Here is a 25580-nt window from a genome sequence, read left to right as displayed (position 1 = left end):
AAATTTGAATATTGGGAGTTTTTGTCACATAGTGAACTTTCCCAGAGCAGAACTCTTGATTCAGGAGCATGTTTTTAAGTAAGCATCTAATAACTGCTTAAATGGTATTTAAGTTAATTTATGAAATCTATGTAAAGACACTAACTGAAAAATTGAGGAGAGAAAATTATTTTATTGGTTTGTGGAAATGAATGGAAAAGGCAAATCTGTCTTCTTCTAAGGGTGTTGGTGGATCTGACCAGATATGTTTATTAAAACACAGCATTTTTTTTTTTTTTCCTGAACTGCGTTATCTTACTTTGGTCCAAAATAGAAAACACAGTTGTTTGCACTGTATTTGCAAACAGTCAGCAAGGAAGTCTTGCATTAATTATTCTAACAAAATCATGGTGCTGCTCCTATTTATCTCTGTTTATCACAGCACCTTCCCAGGTGGTGCTAGTGGTAAGGAAGCTGCCTGCCATGCTGGAGGCATAAGTGATTGACGCAGGATCTCTGGGTGGGGAAGATCCCCTGGAGTGGGGCATGGCCACGCATTCTAGTGTTCTTGCCTGGAGAGTCCCCGTGGACAGAATAGCTTGGTGGGCCACAGTCCGTAGTTGCAAATAGTCAGACAGTACTAAGTGACTTAGCATGTGTGAATTGCAGCGCCAGATCCTGGCAAAGTGCTTTGAAGTTTCAGTGCCTGAGAAGCAGGCGCTAATAGATAAATGCCTCTTTAATGTGAGGTGTTCAGTATCAGACAAGCTTTTGTTGACCTTGTTCCTGCACAAAATGAGTCTGAAAACGTAGCCTTTTGATTGGTTATTATCAAGCATTTGTTCCCTAATAGTTGAGACCTTGCTGTAGTGATCAAATATGTTTTATTACTGTTTCTTTTTAAGTTTCTTTTTCTGATAAATTCTCTTATCCCAGTTAAATACCATTTAAGGCTAGTTGTTTCTATTGTTGCAGTCCTTTTTGGGTGGGAGGGGGTCTTTGATTCCTAGATTAATAATAAAGCTATAAGCCATTAATTTTGTGGGTAAGTCATCTGTCAGGCAATTTAGAGACAGTAATTTTACCTCATTTTGCAAATAAGCTGGTTTTCCTTTTTGGTACATGTGGAGAAGCAATATACTAAAAAATTCAATCAAATATGTATGTTTTGGAGCAGAGGTACCCTGATAGAGTTTGGGCTGCATTTCTTTTGGATACAGAGAAGGAATCTTTTGAAAGATAGGTAAAAATGGACAAAATAGAGATGTTGATAATGTCCATGAACTTTACCTGTAGCATTGTGGGGGAAACAAAGGACAAACTCTAAAATGTAAGTAATATATTTTCATTTGAAGTTTTAAGAACTCATTTCAGAATCCAGGGTATGTAGGGGTTTTGGTGGCTGTCTTAGAGTTCTCCCACAGGTATGCAGAGTAAGCCTGCCCTCCCTGGTGCTCTGTCACGAGTGAGTGACAGGGGACATTGGGAGAGCTCTGAGGACAGACAGTTGTCTTGGGCACTTCCCTGGCAGTCCAGTCGTTGAGAGTCTTTGTTCCCAGTGCAGTGGACACAGATCCGATCCCAGGTTGATGACCTGAGATTGCACGTGCCACACATGGCCTGGCTGAAGCCATGAATAATGAAGGTTACAGCTGGAAAAAAAGGAACCTGTCCTGTCGTCCGCCCCTCACTCCCCGTAACCAGTGGTGCGGCACAGCTGGCAGTGTTGATGTGGTCTTAGGCAATTTAGGTCTTTTTTTTTTTTTTGAGTAACAGGTTTGTTTTTTTTTTTTAGACCATTTAAAAAATCTTTGTTGAATTTATTACAGTACTGCTTCTGTTTTATGTTCTGTTTGTTTGGGTTTTTTTTTTTTTTGGCCCTCAGGTGTTCGGGATCTTATCTCCCTGACTGAGGATCAAACTTGAACCCTCTGCATTGGAAAGCAAAGTCTTAACCTCTGGATCAGCAGGGAAATCCCTTTAGTAGGTCTTGAGTAGATGAGGTTGAGTTTTCCCATATTGTTTGCTCTTTTCCAGCAGCAGCTCTTTTAATTTTGTGGCTGCAGTCACCGTCTGCAGTGATTTTGGAGCCCTAGAAATTAAAATCTGTCACTGTTTCTACTTTTCTCCTATTTGCCATGAAGTGATGCCATAATCTTTGTTTTTTAAATGTTGAGTTTTTAGCCAGCTTTTTCACGCTCCTCTTTGACCTTCATCAAGAGGCTCTTTAGTTCCTCTTCACTTTCTGTCATTAGAGTGGTGTTATCTGCATATCTGAGGTGGTTATTTCTCCCGGCAATCTTGATTCCAGGTTGTAACTCATCCAGCTTGGCATTTTACTTGATGTACTCTGCATATCAGTTAAATAAGCAGGGTGATAACAGACAGCCTGTCATACTCCTTTCTCAATTTTGAACCAGTCAGTTGTTCATATAAGGATCTAACTATTGCTTCTTGACCCACATACAGGTTTCTCAGGAGACAGGTAAGATGATCTGGTATTCCCATCTCTTTAAGAATTTTCTACAGTTTGTTATGGTCCATACAGTCAAAGGCTTTATCGCAGTCAATGAAACAGAAGTAAATGTTTTTCTGGAATTCCCTTGCTTTCTCTATGATCCACCAGATATTGGCAATTTGATCTTTGGTTCCTCTGCCTTTTCTAAACCCAGCCTGTATATCTAGAAATTTTGGATTCAAGTACTGCTGAAGCCTAGCTTGAAGGATCTTGAGCATAACCTTATTGGAATGGGAAGCGAGCACAGTTGTCTAGTAGTTTGAACATTGTGTAGCACTGCCCTCCTTTGGGCATGCAGACTGACTTTTCCAGTCCCGTGGTCACTGCTGGGTTTTTCAAATATATTGACATATTGACTGCAGTACTTCAACAACATCATCTTTTAGGATTTGAAATAGCTCAGCTGCAATTCCATCACCTTCACTAGCTTTGTTGTTAGTAACGCTTCCTAATGCCCCTTTGACTTCACACTCCGGGATATCTGGCTCTAGGTGAGTGACCACACCACTCTGGTTGTCCGGGTCATTAAGACTTTTTTTTGTACAGTTCTCTATGTATTCATGTACCTGTTCTTTATCTCTTTTGCCTCTGTTAGGTCTTTCCATTTCTTTCCTTTATCATGGCCCATCCTTACATGAAATGTTCCTTTGATATCTCCAGTTTTCTTGAAGAGATCTCTAGTCTTTCCCATTCAATTGTTTTTCTCTATTTCTTTGTATTGTTCATTGAAGAAGGCTTATCTCTCCTTGCTGTTCTCTGGAACTCTGCATTCAGTTGGGTGTATCTTACCCTTTCTCCCTTGCTTTTTGCTTCTCTTCTTTCCTCAGTTATTTGTAAAACCTCCTCAGACAACCACTTTGCCTTCTTGAGTTTGAAGTATTGAAATTGAGTATTATATAAAAGTTTAAAAACAGCAAAATTCTAACTTACTTTGTTATATGTATGTATGTTATATGTGTTTACACACATGTATGTATGAAGACTAGAATTTAGTGCAATGAAAGTGAAATTAATCCATTATTTCAACTTAGAAATCATTGTGGAAATAATGTTTCTGAATTGTGCTATAATAAAAACGAGTTAGCACTTTTAATTTTATTAAACTCTGACTCATCTGAAAAGACCCTGATGCTGGGAAAGATTGAGGGCAGGAGGAGAAGGGGACTACAGAGGATGAGATGGTTGGATGGCATCATCGACTCAATGGACATGAGTTTGAGCAGGCTCCAGGAGATGGTGAAGGACAGGGAAGCCTGGTGTGCTGCAGTCCATGGGGTCACAGTTAGACCTGACTTAGCCACTGAGCAGCAACCACTGTTTACAATTAACTGATGATTATACAGTTTATTAAGATAAATGAGCAATAATTTTAAAACTGTATGAATTGCAAACCATTTTAGATATCCTTCCAGATAGGAATGAAAAACTTAGATGATAAATTATCTAGTGGTGACTTAAGATTAATGTTAGATACACAGGTTCAAGTTGGAGTTGTTGCTGCTTCTTTTTGTTAGAGTTTTAGTTTCTTCTGTGTGTGGTGTCTGCTTTTTACAGTATTCTTAGGAGAGTTAAACAGGGTATTCCTGCGGTGTTTTCCGTAGAGGTGTATTACTGACTGCTTTATATGTAGGAGCCGCCGCGAGGCTCCTGTTGTGTGGAGGAGACCTGCAGCAGCAGAGAGTCCAGGCTCAGTGGCTTCAGCACGCGGGCAGTATTTGAGGTCTGTTGGGTTAATATCGCCACATTTTAGTCAGCCCTTTGAAGTTGTGAGCTTCCAGGTGACTGATGTGGCTATTAATGGATTTCTGTTTGAAATTTCTCCAGAATTCTGCATTTCTTAGTGCCTTATCCAGTGATTTTAAAGTTAGTAAAAATTGAGGCTTCTTCTGTGTATTTGGTGACTCTGGGTACTTAAGTTTGTCAGTCTTTTAACTCCCCTACTGATGAGTTTAATTGGTGATTTCTTTTGTATGATTTATTTATTAGTTCAGTAAATATATTTTATATCTGACACATGCCATGGAAGGTAATTTACTTTGGAAGCTATATTTTTTAGATGATTTCTCAACTCCTGAAGAACCTAAGCCTCACAGGATACTGAAAGATCATGAGACCGTCATTTGAGAACTGCTGTGATTAAAATCTCCACTTAAAATATATAGTCAAAAATCTCTAAACCTGGTTTAAGGCATGTATTACAGTTAATCCATAAGGTCCTTGTCAGTTGTTTTGGAGCAGCAGATTTTCATTTAGATTGAAGGCAGGAGGAGGTAGGGGATGACAGAGGATGAAATAGATAGCATCACTGAGTCAGTGGACTTAAATTTGAGCAACTGTGGGAGATGGTGGAGGACAGAGGAGATTGGCATGCTGCCGTCCACGAGGTCACAGAGAGCCGGACGTGACTTTGGACTAAGCAACGGTGACAGCAGTGACAACAAAATCATCAAGAAAATAACGTGATCTTTTCTTGGAAACATAAAATGAGCAGTTTGCCTGACGACCTTCAAATAATCATGCTGGTATTTTTATAATACTCGGTATCTTTTCAGTGTGTATTTGTTCACCTTATGCTGGAACACGGCAATTGGAAACCTATTTTCCAACTGCCCCATCGGTTTTCCTTTTGTCGTAGGTGGGTTTGTACACATGGATTGCTCTGGGAGTTTCTTTGCATACAGTTGACTTTGGTGGTGGCCTTGAGAATACCTTCTGGGCTTAAGAATAGTTGAAGGAAGGGTGATAGCTTATTTATTCCTGAAGGAGGTCATAGATGGGGCAGAGAGAAGGGTGGGAAATAGAGGGACAGTCAAACACGACAACTACATTTCCCAACGCTGATTCCCAGTGCCATTTGCTAGGTCAGAGTCTTGTCTTCTCTCTGTAAAAGTACTGGAATGTAGTGAAATGAAATTATCATCTAGTTACAAAATAAATTCTGAATTTCACAGTGAGTGTAGATAACTTGCATGAGAGTTCAGAGAAGATAGTAAGTCAGAGCCTTTTCTGAGGACAGTGTCAGCTACTCATGTAAGCCTCCTTTTGTGTCTGTCTCTGAGATGTTCTTGTCCTATTTTCCTCAACTAAAAGATTTATTGAGACCTGTTGAATGCCAGATGTTAAAGATGGTGCACAAAGTAGGAACAGTGTCCGTCTCAGAAAACTTCAGTTGCACAAAGAATACCCATAAGTAACGGCATCTGCCCTGGACACACGCGCCAGTGTTTGCAGGAGTGCAGCATCGTGGCAGGTGCAAACAGGAGGACCAGGGGCACGTCCAGGAAGGAGGCAGGGCGGGGGTCCCCTAGAGGCGTGTGGGTTTCCAGCAGAGGAAGCAGTGCAGCAGCGATCCCTGCGGCCCGAGCAGCAGACTGGAGAGCTGGCTCCCAGGGAGTCAAGTGCACCTAGACAGGTGGTGACCGGGTCGAGGGGAGGGGGCGGGCAGGGGACCTTGTGGTCTAGTTAAGGGGTTTGGACTCTGGCCTTGTAGAACATGTGTGAATGCATGGTTTATGGATGAGCGGGACTGGAGGACTAATCCAGGTGGTAGGTGGTGGTATTCTGCTCGGGTGCTTAGTGGAGGGGGTGGGCAGTGGTCCTGAGAGTTTGGGAAAGAACATGAGAGCACCTAGTTTTTCTTGCCTCTGTATTTTTTTCTTTCTTCCTCCCGCCTGCCCTTTGGATGCTCCCCCATCCATCTCTCTGTCTATTGTGTCTCTTGCTTCTAGCTGTAGACTCTGGGTCCTCATTCCTTGCTTGCATACTGGAGCTTACCCTGCTCATCACATTGCTCCTGTGTGGCCACAGCCACAGTTGGCATGTAGACCTTTCCCCTCCCTGCACGAGGTGCCTTGTGCCCCCTTGCCTCCCACGCTTGTCCCAGGGAGCCCTTGGTCTGCTCTTTGTCACTGTAGACTGAATTCGTCACTGCTGAAGTTTCGTGTAAATGGTATCATACATTGTTTATTCTTGGGTGTCTGGCCTCTTTCAGCATGTTTTTGAGACTTATCCCTGTTTTCGTGTGTCCTGTTAGACTGTCCCTTTCTTATTGGCAGATGGTAGTTTGATTTATGGGTATACAACTGTTCACATTCACCTGTGAATTTTCCTATTGACTTTTCAGATGTCTTTCCTGTTGAACGAGGATCTCTGTGTTTTCTCCTAGCTGGAACATAGTATTAATGCTTTACTTTGTTATTAACATGCTTTGTTAAAAGACTGATATTTACTAAATAGTTATATATTGCTCCATCTAACTTTTCAGTTCAGTTCAGTGTCAGTCGTTCAGTCGTGTCCGACTCCTTGCAATCCCATGGACTGCAGCACGCCAGGCCTCCCTGTCCACCACGAGTTCTCAGAGCTTGCTGAAACTCACATCCATCAAGTTGGTGATGCCATCCAACCATCTCATCCTCTGTTGTCCCCTTCACCTCTTGCCTTCAATCTTTCTCAACATCAGGGTCTTTTCAAGTGAGTCAGTTATTTGCATCAGGTGGCCAAAGTATTGGAGTTTCAGCTTTAGCATTAGTCCTTCCAATGAATATTTGGGGTTGATTTCCTTTAGGATTGACTGGTTTGACCTCCTTGCAGTCCAGGGGACTCTCAGGAGTCTTCTCCAACACTACAGTTCAAAAGCATCAATTCTTTGGCGCTCAGCTTTCTTTATGGTCCAACTTGCACATCCATATGTGACTACTGGAAAAACCATAGCTTTGACTAGATGGACCTTTGTCACCAAAGGGATAGCTCTGCTTTTTAATATGCTGTCTAGATCGATCATAGCGTTTCTTCCAAGGAGCAAGTGTCTTTTAATTTCATGGCTGCAGTCACCGTTTGCAGTGATTTTGGAGCCCAAGAAAATAAAGTCTGTCACTGTTTCCACTTTTTCCCCATCTCTTTGCTATTGAAGTGATGGGACTGGATGCCATGATCTTAGTTTTCTGAATGTTGAGTTTTAAGCCAACTTTTTCACTCTCCTCTTTCACGTTCATTAAGAGGCTCTTTAGTTCCTCTTTGCTTTCTGTCGTAAGGGTGGTGTCATCTCTGTATTTCTCCTGGCAATCTTGATTCCAGTTTGAATCAAGATTCTGTGAACAGTGAGCATCTGAATTTTAAAAGTGGTGAAATTAGTTTATCATCCTCTCAGGAGGAGAAAAAATACTTCTGCAGTGAATTATCTTGAATTAGTAATACTCAGCATATTAAATGCCTTTATTTCTTTGTTATATTTTTATGTTCAGCTTTTACATAAATTTGGGCCAAAAGATCTTTATGATACAGGTTACCATCTTAAGTGATTTTATGTGCTTTTTCTAATCTCTTGTTTTCTCCATATATCTAGCAGGGAAATGTCCAGTGGAATAAATTAGTTTTGCAGCTGGTCTTTAAGGCACAGTTTGTCTTGTTAAATATTTTCTTCTATGTGTAGTTTCAGTTAGTTGTAACTGAATGGCTAGTTTGTATACTTTTAACAGAGCTAACAGTGTGCCAGTGAAGACCTGCTAAAGATTATGGGCTTGGGTTGTGACTCAGAATTGCAGCCATAACTAACTCAATAACAAGCAGATTGAATGAGAACTTAACATCTAACATTGTTATTTTGACATTGCATAATGACCTTTCTGTAATAGCACCTTTCATTTTTAAAGATTCCTCATAGGCACTATTGATATGATAGAGCAATATAGAGATGTCAGTTTAACAGCTCCAAAGATCTACTACACATTTTGTAAACGTATTCAGTTATATTTTGGCAGTAAAGAGAGCAGGAAGATAATGCTTCCATTAAAGTGATCAACTATTCTTGTAGGAATTGGATAAGATGAGTGAAAAGGCCTTTAGATGAAATTATCTCTGTATAAATTGCTTTTGCATATGTAACTGTCTCACAGAGCTTTGGGGCAGTTCAGCCGGTGCATCCCTGGGGATGGTGTTGGAGCTCCAAGAAGGAAGTGTACGCATGGCTTTTCAATAAGCCTGCTGCTTAGCTGTTACACTGTGTTAATTCACTCTTTTCGCTCCCAGCCTTCTTTCTGTTTTCTTACACAGTTGATTAAAACTTTTGTTAACTTTTACTGTTTCAGCTCTGTGTTATTTTCCATTCTTAAAGCACTTATGGTCAGTGGGAACAAGATTTCAATTTGTGCTGTCCAGCCATTTGGAACAGTGTGTCAGAGCATGAGCACTCCAGCAGTAACACTGATGGAAAGAGAGCTGCCAGATACGGTCAATTGTTTCTCAGATACTTTGGGCATGATGTTGTCTGAGTGCATTTTAAATTTTATGTTAGAGTGAAATGCATTTTAAATTGTACACTTTTCTGTAATAAATGCTCTTACCTGCAGAAATTCCACATGGAAGTACTTGAAAAGCAACACTCTTCTTGGTGCATTATTTTCCTTTAACATATTTCTAAGTGCTTCTGTAGCTCAGAAATACATGAGTGTTTGTTTCTTTCCTCTGCCTATAATTCTGATTACTTTCTTTTTGTTTTTTCCTCCTGACTTCCCACCTGCATTCCACAGATTGCCTCCTCTGATGCTCCTCTTCAGCCTTTGGTATCCTCTCCTTCTCTACAAGCTGCTGTTGAGAAAAACAAATTGGAGGTATGGTGGTGTTCTAGCCAGCCGTGTCCATATGCTCGGTGTGAACGTGCCATCATTTGGGATGCTGTAATAGTTGTTTATGCTTTGAATTGTCTCCAGTATTAAATACATTAAATACAACAATTTTAAGACCACTTTTCCTATGCTGGAGGTAGGATTAAAGAGCTTTAATCTGTATTTAATTTCAGAATGACTAATTTATCGGTACCATAGATATATCTCAGCAATTAATAAGCAATTAGTTTTTTGCTGTTGTCTCCATTACCACCTTAGGCTTAAAGGAACTTTTCTGTAATTGCTCTTGAATTCTTTGATTTACTAGGAAGAGTTTTTGGTTAAAAATTTTCTTTCCATGATTCTGTTGTTATAAACTCTTGAATGTTAATGTCATTTTGATTTCTAAGCTGCAGTAATCATCATGTAGATACACTGTATGTGTGGAGTCATCGTTGTTGTAGAGAGTGATGATTGTTGAGATATGTGTGGGGTAGGAGTGAGTAGGGAGCATGGTGCTATACTGTTATGGACTTTTAAAGTCATCCCTATAAATAGTTGAAGGCTTTAATTTTTTTGACTCTTATCTTTTTGTTGTTATAATGACCATAGTGAATTTGAGACATCCTTTATCTCACACTTTTTCTGTGTCTCTTTATTGCTAAATGGTGTACTTGACATGTGGGGTACAAAGACAGATAAGGTGTATCCTCTGCCCTGGAGACACTTCCATCTAACAGAGGAAGATGGGGAATGTTAGGGGGGTTTCTCACACAGCTGAGTGGGGGCCGTGATTGCTGAGCCCTCACAGCGCCGCTCTGGCCCAGGGCCCTCGCTCTGACGCAGCTTACACTCTTCCTGGACGTGCCCTGTGAAGACTGGGGTGCAGTCCAGACAGAAAAAGTGTCCTGTGAAGAAAGCCTGCGGGCAGAGCAGGATGAGTGGGGTTTGTGGCAGAAGGCGGGGGTGTGGCTGGGGGGAGGTGGAGGGGCGCCTTCCTGGGAGGCTGTTGGCGCATCGGGGCTCTGACCCGAGGCCCTGGCTCTGCAGTGCCTTCTGCGGGCAGAACAAGCATCCAGAACTGATTTTCACCTCCGGACTGTCAGTGCCACCGTCTCCGGAGGGTGAACTTTGTGCTGCTGGCTGTAGAAGAGGCCTGAGGACTGTTGCGCTGGCTCAGGGATGACGTGATGGGAGCGTGTGCTGGCCTGGAGGCAGAGGGAGTGGAAGGGAGATCGGTCGTCAGAGACCCAGAGAAGGTCAGGTCCGTGAGGTGTATGATGAGTGAGTCGTGGAGGTGCTCTGGGGGCCTTGGTGACTCCTGGCTGCAGGCCTGAGCATCTCGGCAGATGATGCGCTCTTCAGGGAGAAGGGACCCAGGCTGAGGAGGAGGAGCACCTTTGAGGTGAGTGTAGGGAGGGGGTGGACTTAAGAGTTGGGTGTGTTGAGTGTTAGGTGACTGAACAACTGTGAGGGGTCTGGCAGGAGGTTGAGACACAGGTCTGGAGGCCGAGGAGAGCTCCCAGGTGGAGGAGTGCGGAGGCAGCCCGTGTACACTGTGTTGAGTAGTGGCACGAGAGCAGAGAGCTGGGCACCCTTGGACCTCACAGCATAGCAGGGGGGTCCCGAGGAGACAGTGAAGGGTGGTGTGGAGCATGAAGGGCGTGGTTGGAGCTGGAGAGACTTGGGTGGTCAGAGAGTTGTAGGGGTCAGGGGTCAGGAGCAGGGACAAAGCCCTGCAGGAGCCAGAGGTGGCCTCGAGGGCGTGGAAGAGTGGCTGTGGTGCCTGTTCAGAGGGTGGAAACCCTCAGGTCATGTGTCTGCTGTGCGGGGCTGGCCGCCAGGTCCTGGAAAGCAGGGTCTTATCCGGCCAAGTGGCATCATCTTGCCTGACAGCATTTAGACGCCAGGGAGTTCTTTAGGGCAATCTGTCAGAAGGTTTATTCATGCTTTTTTTTTCTTACCCTCTTAAAATTTCTAATTTTACGTTTATGTTTTATAATGTGTATAATAGAGTACTATATGTGCTTTACTGATAAATGGATACATATATTGAGTATGTATGCTCACAACATTTTGAGACAGAAGTGCATAATAAAAAGTTTTAGAGACCATATCTTTAATGAGCCCAAGATCTACTTTTCTTTGACTTTAGGACTTGAACATTTTTTCCTTTTTGCAGAAGGTCTCCTATTTCACTATATCATTTGGCTATGTAATAACCAAATTTCGGGAACTACTGTTTTGAAATATTAAACACTGCTGTATTTTATTCTTGCTGAGAAGATAGTTTAAAACAACTTAGGTTCTCACAGTACTCTTTGGTCTTTCAGAGGCTTTTCTAAAGATGAGTATTATCTGTAGGTCAAACTATATGATCTGCGTTTAGAGCCCATGGTTTTTTTTTTTTTTTTTTTTTTCTTTTGAGAAAACATAGAAAATGAAACTTTAATAATGCTCACTAAACGTTAGGGTCCTAGAAAGGTCTGCCATTGGTGCATCTTAGCTTATTTATAAGTTTTGAATATTGCTTGTTTCATAGAGTGTTTGAAACTAATCTCTTCAGACCGAATTTATCTACCTTTTCTAGCAGCTCTGATTTTGAGGCATTCCCTGGAGAAAGAGAGGGAGAGAGAGAGAGAGAGTTGTCTCCCAGAAAGAACTTACAGAAATTTTTGAGATTTCTATTCATCCTACTAAGAGCCAAAGAAGAAATCAGAAGCGTTGATACTAAAGACATGTTTCCTCCAACCTAAAAAAATATATATATATTTCACCATTCCCTTAGGAAACTTGCATCTTAAATAGATCAGTCACCTGATAAGTTGCCTGGCTTTAAGTTCCTTATTTTTATCTCCTTTCTTTATTATTAAAAAAAATTTTTTTTTATTTATACGTTTTATTTTGTATTGAGGTATAGCCTGTTAACAAACAATGTTGTGATAGTTCTAGGTGAACAGAGAAGGGCCTCAGCTGTACATATACTATGTGTATCCATTCTCCCCCATACTCCCTTCTCATCCAGGCTGCAGCATAACGTGGAGCCGTTCCCTGTGATATATGTAGGGCCCTGTTGGTTGTCCATTTTAAATGGACAGTGAGTACATGTCCTTCCCAGACTCCCTAACTCTCCCTTTCCCGTCCTCCCTCTGCCAGCAACCATAAGTTCACTCTCGAGGCTGTGAGTCTGTTTCTGTTTTGTAAGTTCATTTGTGCCATTTCTTTTTAGATTCCCCATTTAAAGGATGTCCTATAATGTTTTTCCTTCTCTGACTTGCTTCACTCAGGATGACACTCTCTGGGTCTGTCCATGTTGCTGCAAATGGCTGTTTCATTCTTTTTAATGGCTGAGTAACATTCCATTGTATGTACGTCCCACGTCGTCTGTTATCCATTCCTCTGTTGGTGGACATTAAGGTCGCCTTCATGTCTTGGCTGTTTTAAACAGTGCTGTGATGAACATTGGGGCACATGTATCTTTTGGGATCATGTTTTTCTCTGCATATATGCTGAAAAGCGGGATTGCAGGGTCATATGGTCGCTCTAGTTTTAGTTTTTTAAGGAATCTCCACACTGTTCTCTATAGTGCCTGTACCAATTTCCATCCTCATCAACAGTATAGGATTCCCTTCTCTCCACACCCTCTCCAGCTTTTGTTTGTAGGTATTTTGATGATGGCCATTTTGGCTAGAACCCATGTTTTTAATGTGACTTTGAGGCCCATGTCATAAAATTGTTGCTTACAGCCATAGTTTGACAACTGAAATTCCAGTGTTCAAGACATCAGATTGTGCTCTCCCTTGGTTAAACACAGCCAGCTGGTTTAATTTGGGCTTCCCTTGTGGCTCAGCTGATAAAGAATCTGCCTGCAATGTGGGAGATCTTGGTTCAGTCCCTGGGTTGGGAAGATCCCCTGGAGAAGGGAAAGGCTAGGGAAAGATTTACTGAGCATGGCCCTGCTCATCAGAACAAGACCCAGTTTCCCCCACAGTCAGTCTCTCGCATCAAGAAGCTTCCATAAGCCTTTTATCCTTACCTCTCAGAGGGCAGACCAGATGAAAACCACAGTCACAGGAAACGACTGAAACTGATGGTGTGGGCCACAGCCACATGAGCCACGCCATGTTCTGACAGAACGTGGTCCACTGGAGAGGGGATGGCAGACCACTGTGGTGTTCTTGCCTTGAGAAGCCCAGAACAGTGTGAAAAGGCAAAACCTTAAGGGAAATCAGTCCTGAATGTTCATTAGAAGGGCTGATGCTGAAGCTGAAACTCCAATACTTTGGCCACCAGATGCAAAGAACTGACTCATTTGAAAAGACCCTGATGCTGGGAAAGGTGGAAGGCAGGAGGAGAAGGGGACGACAGAGGATGAGATGGTTGGATGGCATCACCGACGCGATGGACATGGGTTTGAGTAAGCTCCAGGAGTTGGTGATGAACAGGGAGGCCTGGTGTGCTGTAGTTCATGGGGTCGTAAAGAGTCGGACATGACTGAGCAACTGAAAAGAATCGGTTTAATTTATTTTTGGTGATTTCAGATGTACCCACTAGTCATAGTGATTAGAAAGCCGGGCTTCTTCCCCATCTCGTGACAGTGACATCCTTGAGAAATAACTAAGAGCTTTGAGAGGCTGCAGGACCATCCACCTCCAGCATATTAGTGAGGATGTCCAGTTATGTTGCTTTCTTCCCTAAACTTGACTGGCGTCTGGAAAACATTTCATGACATCTGAAGGACTTTTGCACATCCTGTTTATTTTTCACGTACACAGTGGCAGTGATATTCCTTACCTCGGAAGGCTCTTGTGCGGGTCTCAGTGTGAGTCACACGGTGTTTAGCCCTTGAGAAGGGCTCAGGAGGTGCCCTCCCCGTGGGGAGGACAGTGTGGGAAGCAGAGCCCACTGGACAGCAGCGAGCATGGAGGCTCTGCAGCCCTGAGCCCTGCTGCGAGCGGCTGTGTGTGTCACTTTCCTGAGAGTTTGTTTCTGCATTTGTAAAATGACAATGATGACTTTCTTCCGACATTATTATAAACATTGACTTAGACAGTAAGGTGCTTATCACAGTGCCTGGCCAATAGGAGCTTTAATTTTATCTCTACCATTTTGGCTTAGGAATTGCTGTTGTTGACTTTCCCAATTTACACATAGTAAAGATTCTTCTTTTGAGAGAGGTGGTGTCAAGCACCATTTTTAAAGGCATAGGTGCAGATGCAACATTTAGGCATTTTCACCAAGTTTCATGCGTTTATTATCCTGCCTTTTCTAGGTTCAGCAGTTTATCCTTTCGTCTTTGCTGCCAGGGAACTAAGTGAGGTCTAGATCAGCACTCAGTTGCATTATCAGCAGATTGTAAATTTCTAGGCATCTCTTCCCTCCATATGCCTTACAAATGCTTGTTGTTTAATCTACTTCATTTTCCTTTTCCCACCTGTTTATAGCCCTTAAGTATTTATTATTATATCTTATTTCATCCTTCTTGAAAATGCAAATTGTGAACTTTATAATATCATTATAGTTTATTTTGACTGGGTTGTATCATATATGCAAACCAGTCAGCTCGTTCTGGTCCCCAAACACTATCTTCAACATTATTTTCATGAGAAAATAGTTGTATTTGCCCTTTAAAAATATCACAACACTATGGTGATTGAAAAAAAAATTAAAGTGATTTTACACTTTTCTTCTCATGTTTACATGTTGTAATCTGCCTTCATCTGGTTGATAAAGGATTCTCTTCTATGAGTTAGTTTTTGTTTTCTTTGTATTCAAATTTCAACTTCATGGTTGCTGTTAGGAAACCTAACTTTATGTAAAGATGCAATGAGAATTTATTGAATAGAAATCGCATTTGCTTTAAACAAATTCTGAAATATCAAAGAAGTTTTAAATTGTCTCACTTCTGTCTTAATTTTTTAAGGAAAGTTATTCTTTATTGTGTTATTAACATACTTGATGACAGTATGAATTTGCTTTGTTTTCTTTCATATCTCAGTACCACTGAATATTGTCATCATTGAAATTTGTACTCTCTTCAAATGATGACTCCAACTAATAAAATAAAAATGTATGAAGAGCTGACATTTTTTAAAAAGTGAACTTATCAAAACTTTCGGCTGTGTTTTAGAAAGAAAAGGAAAAAAAAAAGGAAGAGAAAAAGAAAGAAAAGGAACCAGAAAAGCCTACAAAACCTCTTACAACTGAAAAGGTAAAATCTCTTCCTGTTTTTTAATCCACGCAGGTTACAAACTTATCTGTATAGTTATATATGGATGATTTGGAGATATTCATGATATGCAGTAATCATTCCTTCAACCACTATTTGCGGAGTGTGTCCTATATCTGTCTTGTCCTGTATGACTTGTAATCAGGTACCTATGTGTGGGTGTAGATTCCTGTGAGTTCCTCGAGGGCAAGTATTATTCGTGATGTAAAGAGTGGTGGTTTTAGCTTCCTTGCACAGTCTGATTTCACAATCAGCAAAGTTGAGAGAGTGCAGAGGGCCCTGCAGAGGCCTTCAGAAGACACTCCACACTGAGTGTAGCACTTGAGTGGACTGGCGTGTAGGTAGGATGGAGGTTGTGAGGTAGGAGTGTGTCCTGTCCAGAGAGCACCTTGAGGACGTAACCGAAAGTAAAGACAGGGTTTATTTAGAAAAAGAATGAGCAGCAGAATGAAGAAAGATCTGTGTCTGTGTATAGAAAGTCGTGGGAAAGAGACCAGAATGGCAGACTGAGCTCAAATTGTAGAGGACTTTAAGGTCCACATTGATTCTTTCTGAAGGAAAAGCTGTGGATTCTTTTGGAAGGTCTTTTGCAGAGATGAGCAGGAGACATGTGATCAGGCCTGCTATCTTGTTACACTACTGTAGCAAGATAACGATGGATGTCTGTAAAGGACTTGGTTAAATAGTCTTGGCGGCTTGGCTCTCAGTGCATTTCCTCACACAATAATGGAAGCACGGAAAGCATGTCCTTGATTTTAATTGTTGCCGTGTGAATAGTTGACTTTATGAAGGCATAAATTACACAGTACAGACTGCTTCCATTTGAAGCGTACAAGTCAGTATTCACTGGCTCTTTTTCCATCACGTTTATTAGAATAGCCTGTACTTTCAGAAAGTTACAAGCATGCCTTCAGCTTTAAGACGTGCTGCTAAGAGTCCCAAGGCTGGTCAGAACTTTATGTGGTGCCCACACCTGTCCACCATCTGCACCTTCACCTCCCTCCTGGTGTGTGTCCCCTTAACCCCCGGCCCCACCAGTACCAGGCCGACTTGTCTGTTGCCCCCGAACACACTTCCCATCTCTCTTCCCTGAACTGCCTGGCCAAGGCTGTCCTTTGCTCTCCCCCAACTTACATAGGCCTCCTCCTTGTCCATGAAGGCCCTCTAACTGCCCCGAGTAGATGCACTTTCTCCCTTCCTCAGAATTCTGGGGACATGGTCATACATTTGATTGGATTATTTCCTCCCTCATATGATTCTTTATAGATCAGTTAGATCAGTTTCTTTGCCCAACACAGGATGCATCTAGGTTTTGTTTTAGTCAGATGTTAAATATAAAACTTTTTATAAGGAGTGATTAAGTTAGTAATTATAACTTCAGTTGCTTAAATTGCTTCAGTTCTCCTCTGGAAACTTTTCTCTTCAGCGTGCATCAGTAAGAAGCTGTAAGTGAAATCTCTTTAACAGTTTTCTCTTTGATTACAAAGGAACTTAAAAATCACTAGAAGGGTTTATCTTTTGTTTTCAAAAGTTGGAAATATCAAAGAGTTTATATAATGCCTTATTGTTGTACTTGGCAAGATTTAAAATTTAACCTCTTTTAAAACATATATTTTTTTCCTCTTTAAAAAATTTTGCCCTGAGAATACAGTGAGCATTTGATGTCATGACCTCGTGTATTTCGCTGCTTTGCGTGTAAGTGCTTGCCTTCCGTTGCCTGCTGAGGGAAGGGGCCGCCAGTGACCTGTGAGCAGTCTCTGGATTGCGGGTGTGGGAAGAGCACTTCAGGGGTGGGCACGGGGAGGAGCCGGCACTTTTCTGTTACCATTTCCCTTCAGTGTTTGGTTTTACTAAACCCAATTCACACCTGTCTGTTACTCTTGCTCACCCTGCAGAGTTCAGGACTGCTGCTGCTGCTAGTGGGAACCTTGCTGAAGGAATAATCAATCACCCGCAGGGAGAAACCTCAGTTCCTGTCAAGCTTTCGTGGTCAGGATAGTACAAGCTGCATGAGAAGGGAGAGACCAGTGCATTTAACAGTCTGCACAGTGGGGAGACAGCAGTGGCGCCAGTGGGCTCTCCTCCTTTCACACTAGCTGTTTCTCTGTGCCTTCTCTCTGAGCTGAGATCATCAGGGAGCTTTATAATCTTATTGTTCAGTCACTAAGTCGTGTCCGACTCTGCGACCCCATGGACTGTAGCTCACCAGGCTCCTCTGCCCATGGGATTTCCCAGGCCAAGAATACTAGAGTGGGTTGCCATTTTCTTCTCTAGGTGATCTTCCCAACCCAGGGATCGAACCCACGTCTCCTGCATTGGTAGGTGGATTCTTTACCACTGAGCCCCCGTGGGAGCCCCCAGGTATAGTCTACAGAGGAGAAATGAGTAGTAATAGCAGTGAAAATTATATCAGTAGTAGTCAGAGTGTCATCCTCATTAGTAAGAAGGGGTTGGCTTTATTGGCTATCTATCTGTTATCTGCCAGGAACTAATGGCACCCCACTCCAGTACTCTTGCCTGGAAAATCCCATGGATGGAGGAGCCTGGTAGGCTGCAGTCCATAGGGTCGCTGAGAGTTGGACACAACTGAGTGACTTCACTTTCACTTTTCACTTTCATGCATTGGAGAAGGAAAAGGCAACCCACTCCAGTGTTCTTGCCTGGAGAATCCCAGGATGGGGGAGCCTGGTGGGCTGCTGTCTATGGGGTCGCACAGAATCGGACACGACTGAAGCGACTGAGCAGCAGCAGCAGGGCTAGTGTACAGTTTGTGTGTACACTTGTGCATGTGTCCTTACAAGTGTGAAGTGACCAGCCTTGTATTCACCGCCTGGTCAGGAAACAGAACGTGGCCAGCTCCCCAGAAGCTGCCGTCATAACACCTCCCGGTTGAATCACTTCTCTTCTCCCCAGGGATAATTTCCTTGCATTTTAGGAATAGATTTATCTTCTCTGAGTGTGTATGTAAATAATAGAAATCATATTTAGAAAATACTGTTTTTCTGTATTTTTTGAACATACAAATGAAATGATACCACGAATATTCTTTTGTTTTGCTTTTTTTTTCCCAGTCAGGATTTTTTTGGTATATAGTTGTCTGCTTCCTTAGTTAGTTGTTGTGTAATGTATTTCATCATATTTTTGTTTCTTACTTTATCCATTCATTTGGTAAACATTGGGATTATATCCAGGCTTTAACTCTTAATAAGTAGTGCTGCTGTGAGCGCTTTTGTACGTGCCTCTAAGTGTGTATTTCTTCAGGATGTGTTTAGGAGTGGACTTGCTTGGTCATGAAGTATGAACACTGTTGTGCATACTCAGTTGCTAAGTCGTGTCACACAACCCTGCATCGTGTATACCAAATGCCAAATGTATTCTGGTGACTCTGCGTTCTTTCAACATTTGGTATTATCAGAAATATTATTGTTTAAAGTCTGATGAGTGTATAGTGATAGTTCATTGTATTTTAAGTGTTCATTTTGTGTATTACGAACAAGGCTCAGGGCTTTTTCACATGTTCATTGCCCATTTGGAGCCCCCTTTGGAGCTCTGATTCAGATCTTTCACCTCTTTTTAAATTGGATTGCTTACTTTTCCCTTGTTGACTTTTTCTTTTTCTAAATACAGGTTCTCTTTATTTTTTTTTTTAATTGCCTATTTTTTCCTCTTTTTAAATTTATTTTAATTGGAGGCTAATTACAATATTGCGGTTTTGACAGTCAACACACACACATGCACGTATGTCGAAGAAACTGGTCCTTTTCCAGTTACATGAATGTCTTATTTCTGTGGTTTTATTGCTCTTTTTATTTCTGGTTTGTGAATCGGTGATAGAGGGCATCCTTATCTTATTCCTAACCTCAGAGGGAAGGTTTCAGCTCTTCACCCATGTGTGTTCTCTTTACTCCTTACAAAGACCAGTTATTGTTGGAGGTGGAGACACCAAGAATCAGAGAGAATATATGAATTGGCTAATGTAATCTAGTTTAGTTAGATAATTTATGGAGCTTGGAAAAACAGGATTTCATTTCTTTTATAAGGCAGAGCAGACTAACCTCCATCTTGTACATCTTCATGCGTTTGAAAGGGTGATGCTTGATAGGGTTTATTTTTCCAGAATTCCTCTTCTAAGTCCACTTATTTCTACACATAATTAAAGCCATTAACATGGACTTGACATGCAGCTGTGAGTTAATAAAGTTACTTGGAAGTGTGCTAATTGGGGGATTAGAAGGAACTTTGCTCCCTAGTCCAAATCTCTTATTTTATGAAGGAGTAGACTAAAACCTAGAAGGACGAGTCACTGAAAAGTGACTTGCTCAGTGCTAACATTTGTTGGCAGTTAAGGGCTTTGAACCCAGGTTTTCTTCTGATTTAAGTCCCAGGTCGTGTGTGTGTGTGTGTGTGTGTGTGTGTGTGCATGCTTTGATTTGACATATATGCCCTCAGGTACTGCAATTTTTTGTTCTGTTGTACATCTGTTTTGTTCTACATGATTTTATGATGAACAGTCCAGGGTTCTCTAAAAAAGAATGGTGTTTATATATAACCCCATCCCATATTGTCTTCTAACTAGTGGATTCATAATTTTTATTGATTTCCTACCTTAGGGACTTCTTCCTTCCGTAAATACACTTGTTTTCCCTGAGCAGCCTACTACTTTTGTTTAAATCGTATTTTGTGCTTAGGTCTCCCTGAGGTTTATGTTACTGTGTTGTATAAGCATCTATTACTAATGGGGTTATCTGGAGCCAGCTCACTTTCTTTTCTGGGAAGAGGAAGGTAAAACCTAAACATTTACCAAATCAAGTGATTAATAGGGCAGATGTTTTTGACATTTAAATAGATGTCTGTCTGTTGTGCTTTAGATATTCTGCTGGAAAATAGTGTATATATTTGACTTTTTCTAAAATATTCTGTCCTGTGTTTGACATTTCTAATTCAGTTCGTTTAGATTTATCTACTAGACTGGCTCCCAAGTAGCTGGTGATCTATAAATATGTTTATGTAGATAAGAAGTACTCTATTAAAGGAATGTACATGAGTTCTCTTTCAGCTTAAATAAGCAGATCTTGATTTCTTCTTTGGGAGGTTCTAAGTTTTATAGTTTTTCTTAAAGATGTTCATATCAAAACATGGAAAATGGACAAATAGGCAATTCTTGGGATGGGGGAATTAAATCCTCCTAAAGTAGTTAGTGGTTCTGGTTTTATTGCTGTTTATTATAATGTAGTTTATTATTGATAGAATTTATGTGTTAAGTTCTGAAACTTTTAAATTGTATGTTAAGAAAACTTTAGGGATCAGCAAATGTTTTTCTGTAGAGAATCAGATACTAAATCTTTTAGGCCATGAGATATCTTTTGCAACTATTCAACTCTTCCTTTGTAGCACACAGGCAGTTTATGTGAGTGTGTTCCAGTAAATGTTATCTATAGAAGCAGGTGGCCATGTTTGTTGAGACTTGATTGCCACAGGAGAAGCAGGGTCAGGAGGAGAGCCAGGTTCAAGCCCGTGATCCGGGTTCAGTCAGTTAACTGGGCAAAGTCAGTTAACTGCCTGAATCTGCTTTTTCCTCATTTATTGATAAGCTTTGCCTTGATGATCTCTAGTGATCCCTTTGGTAATTAATAGTTCTAAATTTAGAATTACTTATTAAATCTATTGAACATAGGGACAGGTTCTTACAATCATCTTGACTATATCCTTAAAGATGGCTTTCACAGCTCCAGAGTTGGTTTTTAGTTAGTGAATTCTCCTTATTATTTCAAACTGATTTCTCATCCACCTTAGTTGCTATTCTGTTTCAATGACCTATTCTTCCTGTTAAGTGACAAAGTCTAATTTAGGAAAAAAGCATTCAGTTCTTCCTAATGCTAGCTTCTTCTGTATTTGTATAGAACATGTATTTGTGTGTGTATATCTGTGTATGTCTGAATATATTATATTTCAGAAAACATGGCTTACTTTAAAGTGTTAGGTATTTCTGTTTAGATGCCTGTTGTACAAGTGTAAATGCATCATTGATTTTATATGCAATGAGTATCTTAACAAAAAAATTTAGATTATTAAGTCAAAGTGAAGAATTTTATATTTTCATGGACGTTCTTAAGGTTTTTCCAAGATAAATACAGTGAGTTTAGTACATAATGATTCACCTATCTTGGAATATTTTTATGTCTTTATGAATTAAAAATGTTTAATATTCAAACATTTATTAAATATTACATATTCTATATAGGAAAAAAACTAAATAAGCAAAACATTAAAAAGGTACATAACTTCTCATAATCCCTCTACATGGTGATAACTGTCTTAAACCTTTTGTAACATAGCTTTCTCTGCTTGTGTGCATGAGTATTCTTTTTTTTTTCATCTTAGGCATTTTAAAAATTAATTTTTTTGGAGTATAGTTGCTTTACAGTGTTGTGTTAGTTTCTGCCGAACAGCAAAGTGAATCAGCTATGTGTATACATATATGCCCTCTTATTTGGATTTCCTTCTTCCCATTTAGGTCAGCACAGAACATTGAGTAGAATTCCTTGTGCTGCAGAGTATGTGCTCATTAGTTGTCTGTTTTATATATAATAGGGTATATATGTCAATCCTAATGTGTGCGTACTGTTACCAATCTCTTGTATGTGTCTTGGTGAAATACTTGAAAGTGATTGCTGTGACTGGCCAGTGGTCCCCCAAGCATGTGTTATAATTTTTAATGCAAAATTTAAAAAGTTTTTTTTTTTCATGTGTGCAGATTTTTGCCACTAACATCTTGAAGTTTATGAGACAAAATCAACTTATCACATATATTAATGTTAATTAGTATTTGAATCTTTTAAGAAGATGATGTAGATGAATCAGTTCAGTTCAGTCGCTCAGTTGTGTCCGACTCTTTGCGACCCCATGAATCGCAGCATGCCAGGCCTCCCTATCCATCACCAACTCCAGGAGTTCACTCAAACTCACGTCCATCGAGTCGGTGATGCCATCCAGCCATCTCATCCTCTGTCGTCCCCTTCTCCTCCTGCCTCCAATCCCTCCCAGCATTAGAGTCTTTTCCAATGAGTCAGCTCTTCGCATGAGGTGGCCAAAGTACTAGAGTTTCAGCTTTAGCATCATTCCTTCCAAAGAAATCCCAGGGTTGATCTCCTTCAGAATGGACTGGTGGATCTCCTTGCAGTCCAAGGGACTCTCAAGAGTCTTCTCCAACACCACAGTTCAAAAGCATCAATTCTTCGGCGCTCAGCTTTCTTCATAGTCCAACTCTCACATCCATACATGACCACAGGAAAAACCATAGCCTTGACTAGATGGACCTTAGTCGGCAAAGTAATGTCTCTGCTTTTGAATATGCTATCTAGGTTGGTCATAACTTTTCTTCCAAGGAGTAAGTGTCTTTTAATTTCATGGTTGCAGTCACCATCTGCAGTGATTTTGGAGCCCCCCAAAATAAAGTCTGACACTGTTTCCACTGTTTCCCCATCTATTTCCCATGAAGTGATGGGACTGGATGCCATGATCTTCGTTTTCTGAATGTTGAGCTTTAAGCCAACTTTTTCACTCTCTACTTTAACTTTCATCAAGAGGCTTTTTAGTTCTTCTTTGCTTTCTGCCATAAGGGTGGTGTCATCTGCATATCTGAGGTTATTGATATTTCTCCCGGCAATCTTGATTCCAGCTTGTGTTTCTTCCAGTCCAGCATTTCTCATGATGTATTCTGCATATAAGTTAAATAAGCAGGGTGACAATATACAGCCTAGACGTACTCCTTTTCCTATTTGGAACCAGTCTTTTGTTCCATGTCCAGTTCTAACTGTTGCTTCCTGACCTGCATACAGGTTTCTCAAGAGGCAGGTCAGGTGGTCTGGTATTCCCATCTCTCTCAGAATTTTCTACAGTTTATTGTGATCCACACAGTCAAAGGCTTTGGCATAGTCAATAAAGCAGAAATAGATGTCTTTCTGGAACTCTCTTGCTTTTTCCATGATCCAGGGGATGTTGACAATTTGATCTCTGGTTCCTCTGCCTTTTATAAATCCAGCTTGAACATCAGGGAGTTCATGATTCACGTATTGCTGAAGTGTGGCTTGGAGATTTTTGAGCATTACTTTACTAGCATGTGAGATGAGTGCAATTGTGCGGTAGTTTGAGCCTTTTTTGGCAATGCCTTTCTTTGAGATTGGAATGAAAACTGACCTTTTCCAGTCCTGTGGCCACTGCTGAGTTTTCCAGATTTGCTGGCATATTGAGTGCAGCACTTTCACAGCATCATCTTTCAGGATTTGAAAGAGCTCCACTGGAATTCCATCACCTCCACTAGCTTTCTTTGTAGTGATGCTTTCTAAGGCCCACTTGACTTCACATTCCAGGATGTCTGGCTCTAGATGAGTGATCACAGCATTGTGATTATCTGGGTCATGAAGATCTTTTTGGTACAGTTCTTCTGTGTATTCTTGCCACCTCTTCTTAATATCTTCTGCTTCTGTTAGGTCCAGACCATTTCTGTCCTTTATTGAGCCCATCTTTGCATGAAATGTTCCCTTGGTATCTCTAATTTTCTTGAAGAGATCTCTAGTCTTTCCCATTCTGTTGTTTTCCTCTATTTCTTTGCATTGATCGCTGAAGAAGGCTTTCTTATCTCTTCTTGCTATTCTTTGAAACTCTGTATTCAGATGCTTATATCTTTTCTTTTCTCCTTTGCTTTTCACTTCTCTTCTTTTCACAGCTATTTGTAAGGCCTCCCCAGACAGCCATTTTGCTTTTTTGCTTTTCTTTTCATTGGGGATGATCTTGATCCCTGTCTCCTGTACAATGTCACGAACCTCATTCCATAGTTCATCAGGCACTCTATCTATCAGATCTAAACCCTTAAATCTATTTCTCACTTCCACTGTATAATCATAAGGGATTTGATTTAGATCATACCTGATCTGAGCCACAGTCAGCTCCTGGTCTTGTTCTTGTTGACTGTATAGAGCTTCTCCATCTTTGGCTGCTAAGAATATAATCAGTCTGATTTCAGTGTTGACCATCTGGTGATGTCCATGTGTAGAGTCTTTTCTTGTGTTGTTGGAAGAGGGTGTTTGCTATGACCAGTGCATTTTCTTGGCAAAACTCTATTAGTTTCTGCTCTGCTTCATTCTGCATTCCAAGGCCAAATTTGCCTGTTACTCCAGGTGTTTCTTGACTTCCTGCTTTTGCATTCCAGTCCCTTATAATGAAAAGGACATCTTTTTTGAGTGTTAGTTCTACAAGGTCTTGTAGGTCTTCATAGAACCATTCAACTTCAGCTTCTTCAGCATTACTGGTAGGGGCATAGACTTGGATTACCGTAATATTGAATTGTTTGCCTTGGAGACGAACAGAGATCATCCTGTCGTTTTTGAGATTGCATCCAAGTACTGCATTTCGGACTCTTTTGTTGACCATGATGGCTACTCCATTTCTTCTGAGGGATTCCTGCCAGCAGTAGTAGATATAATGGCCATCTGAGTTAAATTCACCCATTCCAGTCCATTTTAGTTCGCTGAGTGCTAGAATGTCGACGTTCACTCTTGCCATCTCTTGTTTGACCACTTCCAATTTGCCTTGATTCGTGGACCTGACATTCCAGGTTCCTATGCAATATTGCTCTTTACAGCATCGGATCTTGCTTCTATTGCCAGTCACATCCACATCTGGGTATTGTTTTTGCTTTGGCTCCATCCCTTCATTCTTTCTGGAGTTATTTCTCCACTGATCTCTAGTAGCATATTGGGCACCTACCGACCAGGGGAGTTCCTCTTTCAGTATCCTATCATTTTGCCTTTTCCTACTGTTCATGGGGTTCTCAAGGCAAGAATACTGAAGTGGCTTGCCATTCCCTTCTCCAGTGGACCACATTCTGTCAGACCTCTCCACCATGACCTGCCCATCTTGGGTTGCCCCACGGGCATGGCTTAGTTTCATTGAGTTAGACAAAGCTGTGGTCCTAGTGTGATTAGATTGACTAGTTTTCTGTGAGTATGGTTTCAGTGTGTGTGCCCTCTGATGCCCTCTTGCAACACCTACCATCTTACTTGGGTTTCTCTTACCTTGGGCGTGGGGTATCTTTTCATGGCTGCTTCAGCAAAGTGCAGCCGCTGCTCCTTACCTTGTTTGAGGGGTATCTCCTCACCGCCGCCCTTCCTGACCTTCAACATGTGATAGCTCCTCTAGGCCCTCCTGCGCCCCTGCAGCCACTGCTTCTTGGACGTGGGGTGGCTCCTCCTGGCCG

The 25580-nt window shown here is 41.2% G+C and overlaps 1 protein-coding gene across 2 annotated transcripts in view; it reads left to right on the top strand.

The window, feature by feature from the left end:
• Positions 1–25580, top strand: part of SMAP1 (small ArfGAP 1) — a 183387-nt gene that overhangs the window by 88529 nt on the left and 69278 nt on the right. The window contains exons 7-8 of one of the 2 annotated variants that reach the window (XM_040261403.1): positions 9022–9102; positions 15227–15307. In XM_040261403.1, the coding sequence (XP_040117337.1) occupies positions 9022–9102; positions 15227–15307 (162 nt within the window). The remainder of the gene's footprint in view (positions 1–9021; positions 9103–15226; positions 15308–25580) is intronic. The other variant, XM_040261404.1, reaches the window with a different exon arrangement.

The sequence above is a fragment of the Oryx dammah genome, unplaced genomic scaffold (genome assembly GCF_014754425.2).
Source record: "Oryx dammah isolate SB20612 unplaced genomic scaffold, SCBI_Odam_1.1 HiC_scaffold_19, whole genome shotgun sequence".
NCBI lineage: Eukaryota > Metazoa > Chordata > Mammalia > Artiodactyla > Bovidae > Oryx > Oryx dammah.
The sequence above is the reverse complement of the archived record's forward strand: the minus strand, read 5'-3'. Positions and strand labels throughout refer to the sequence as shown.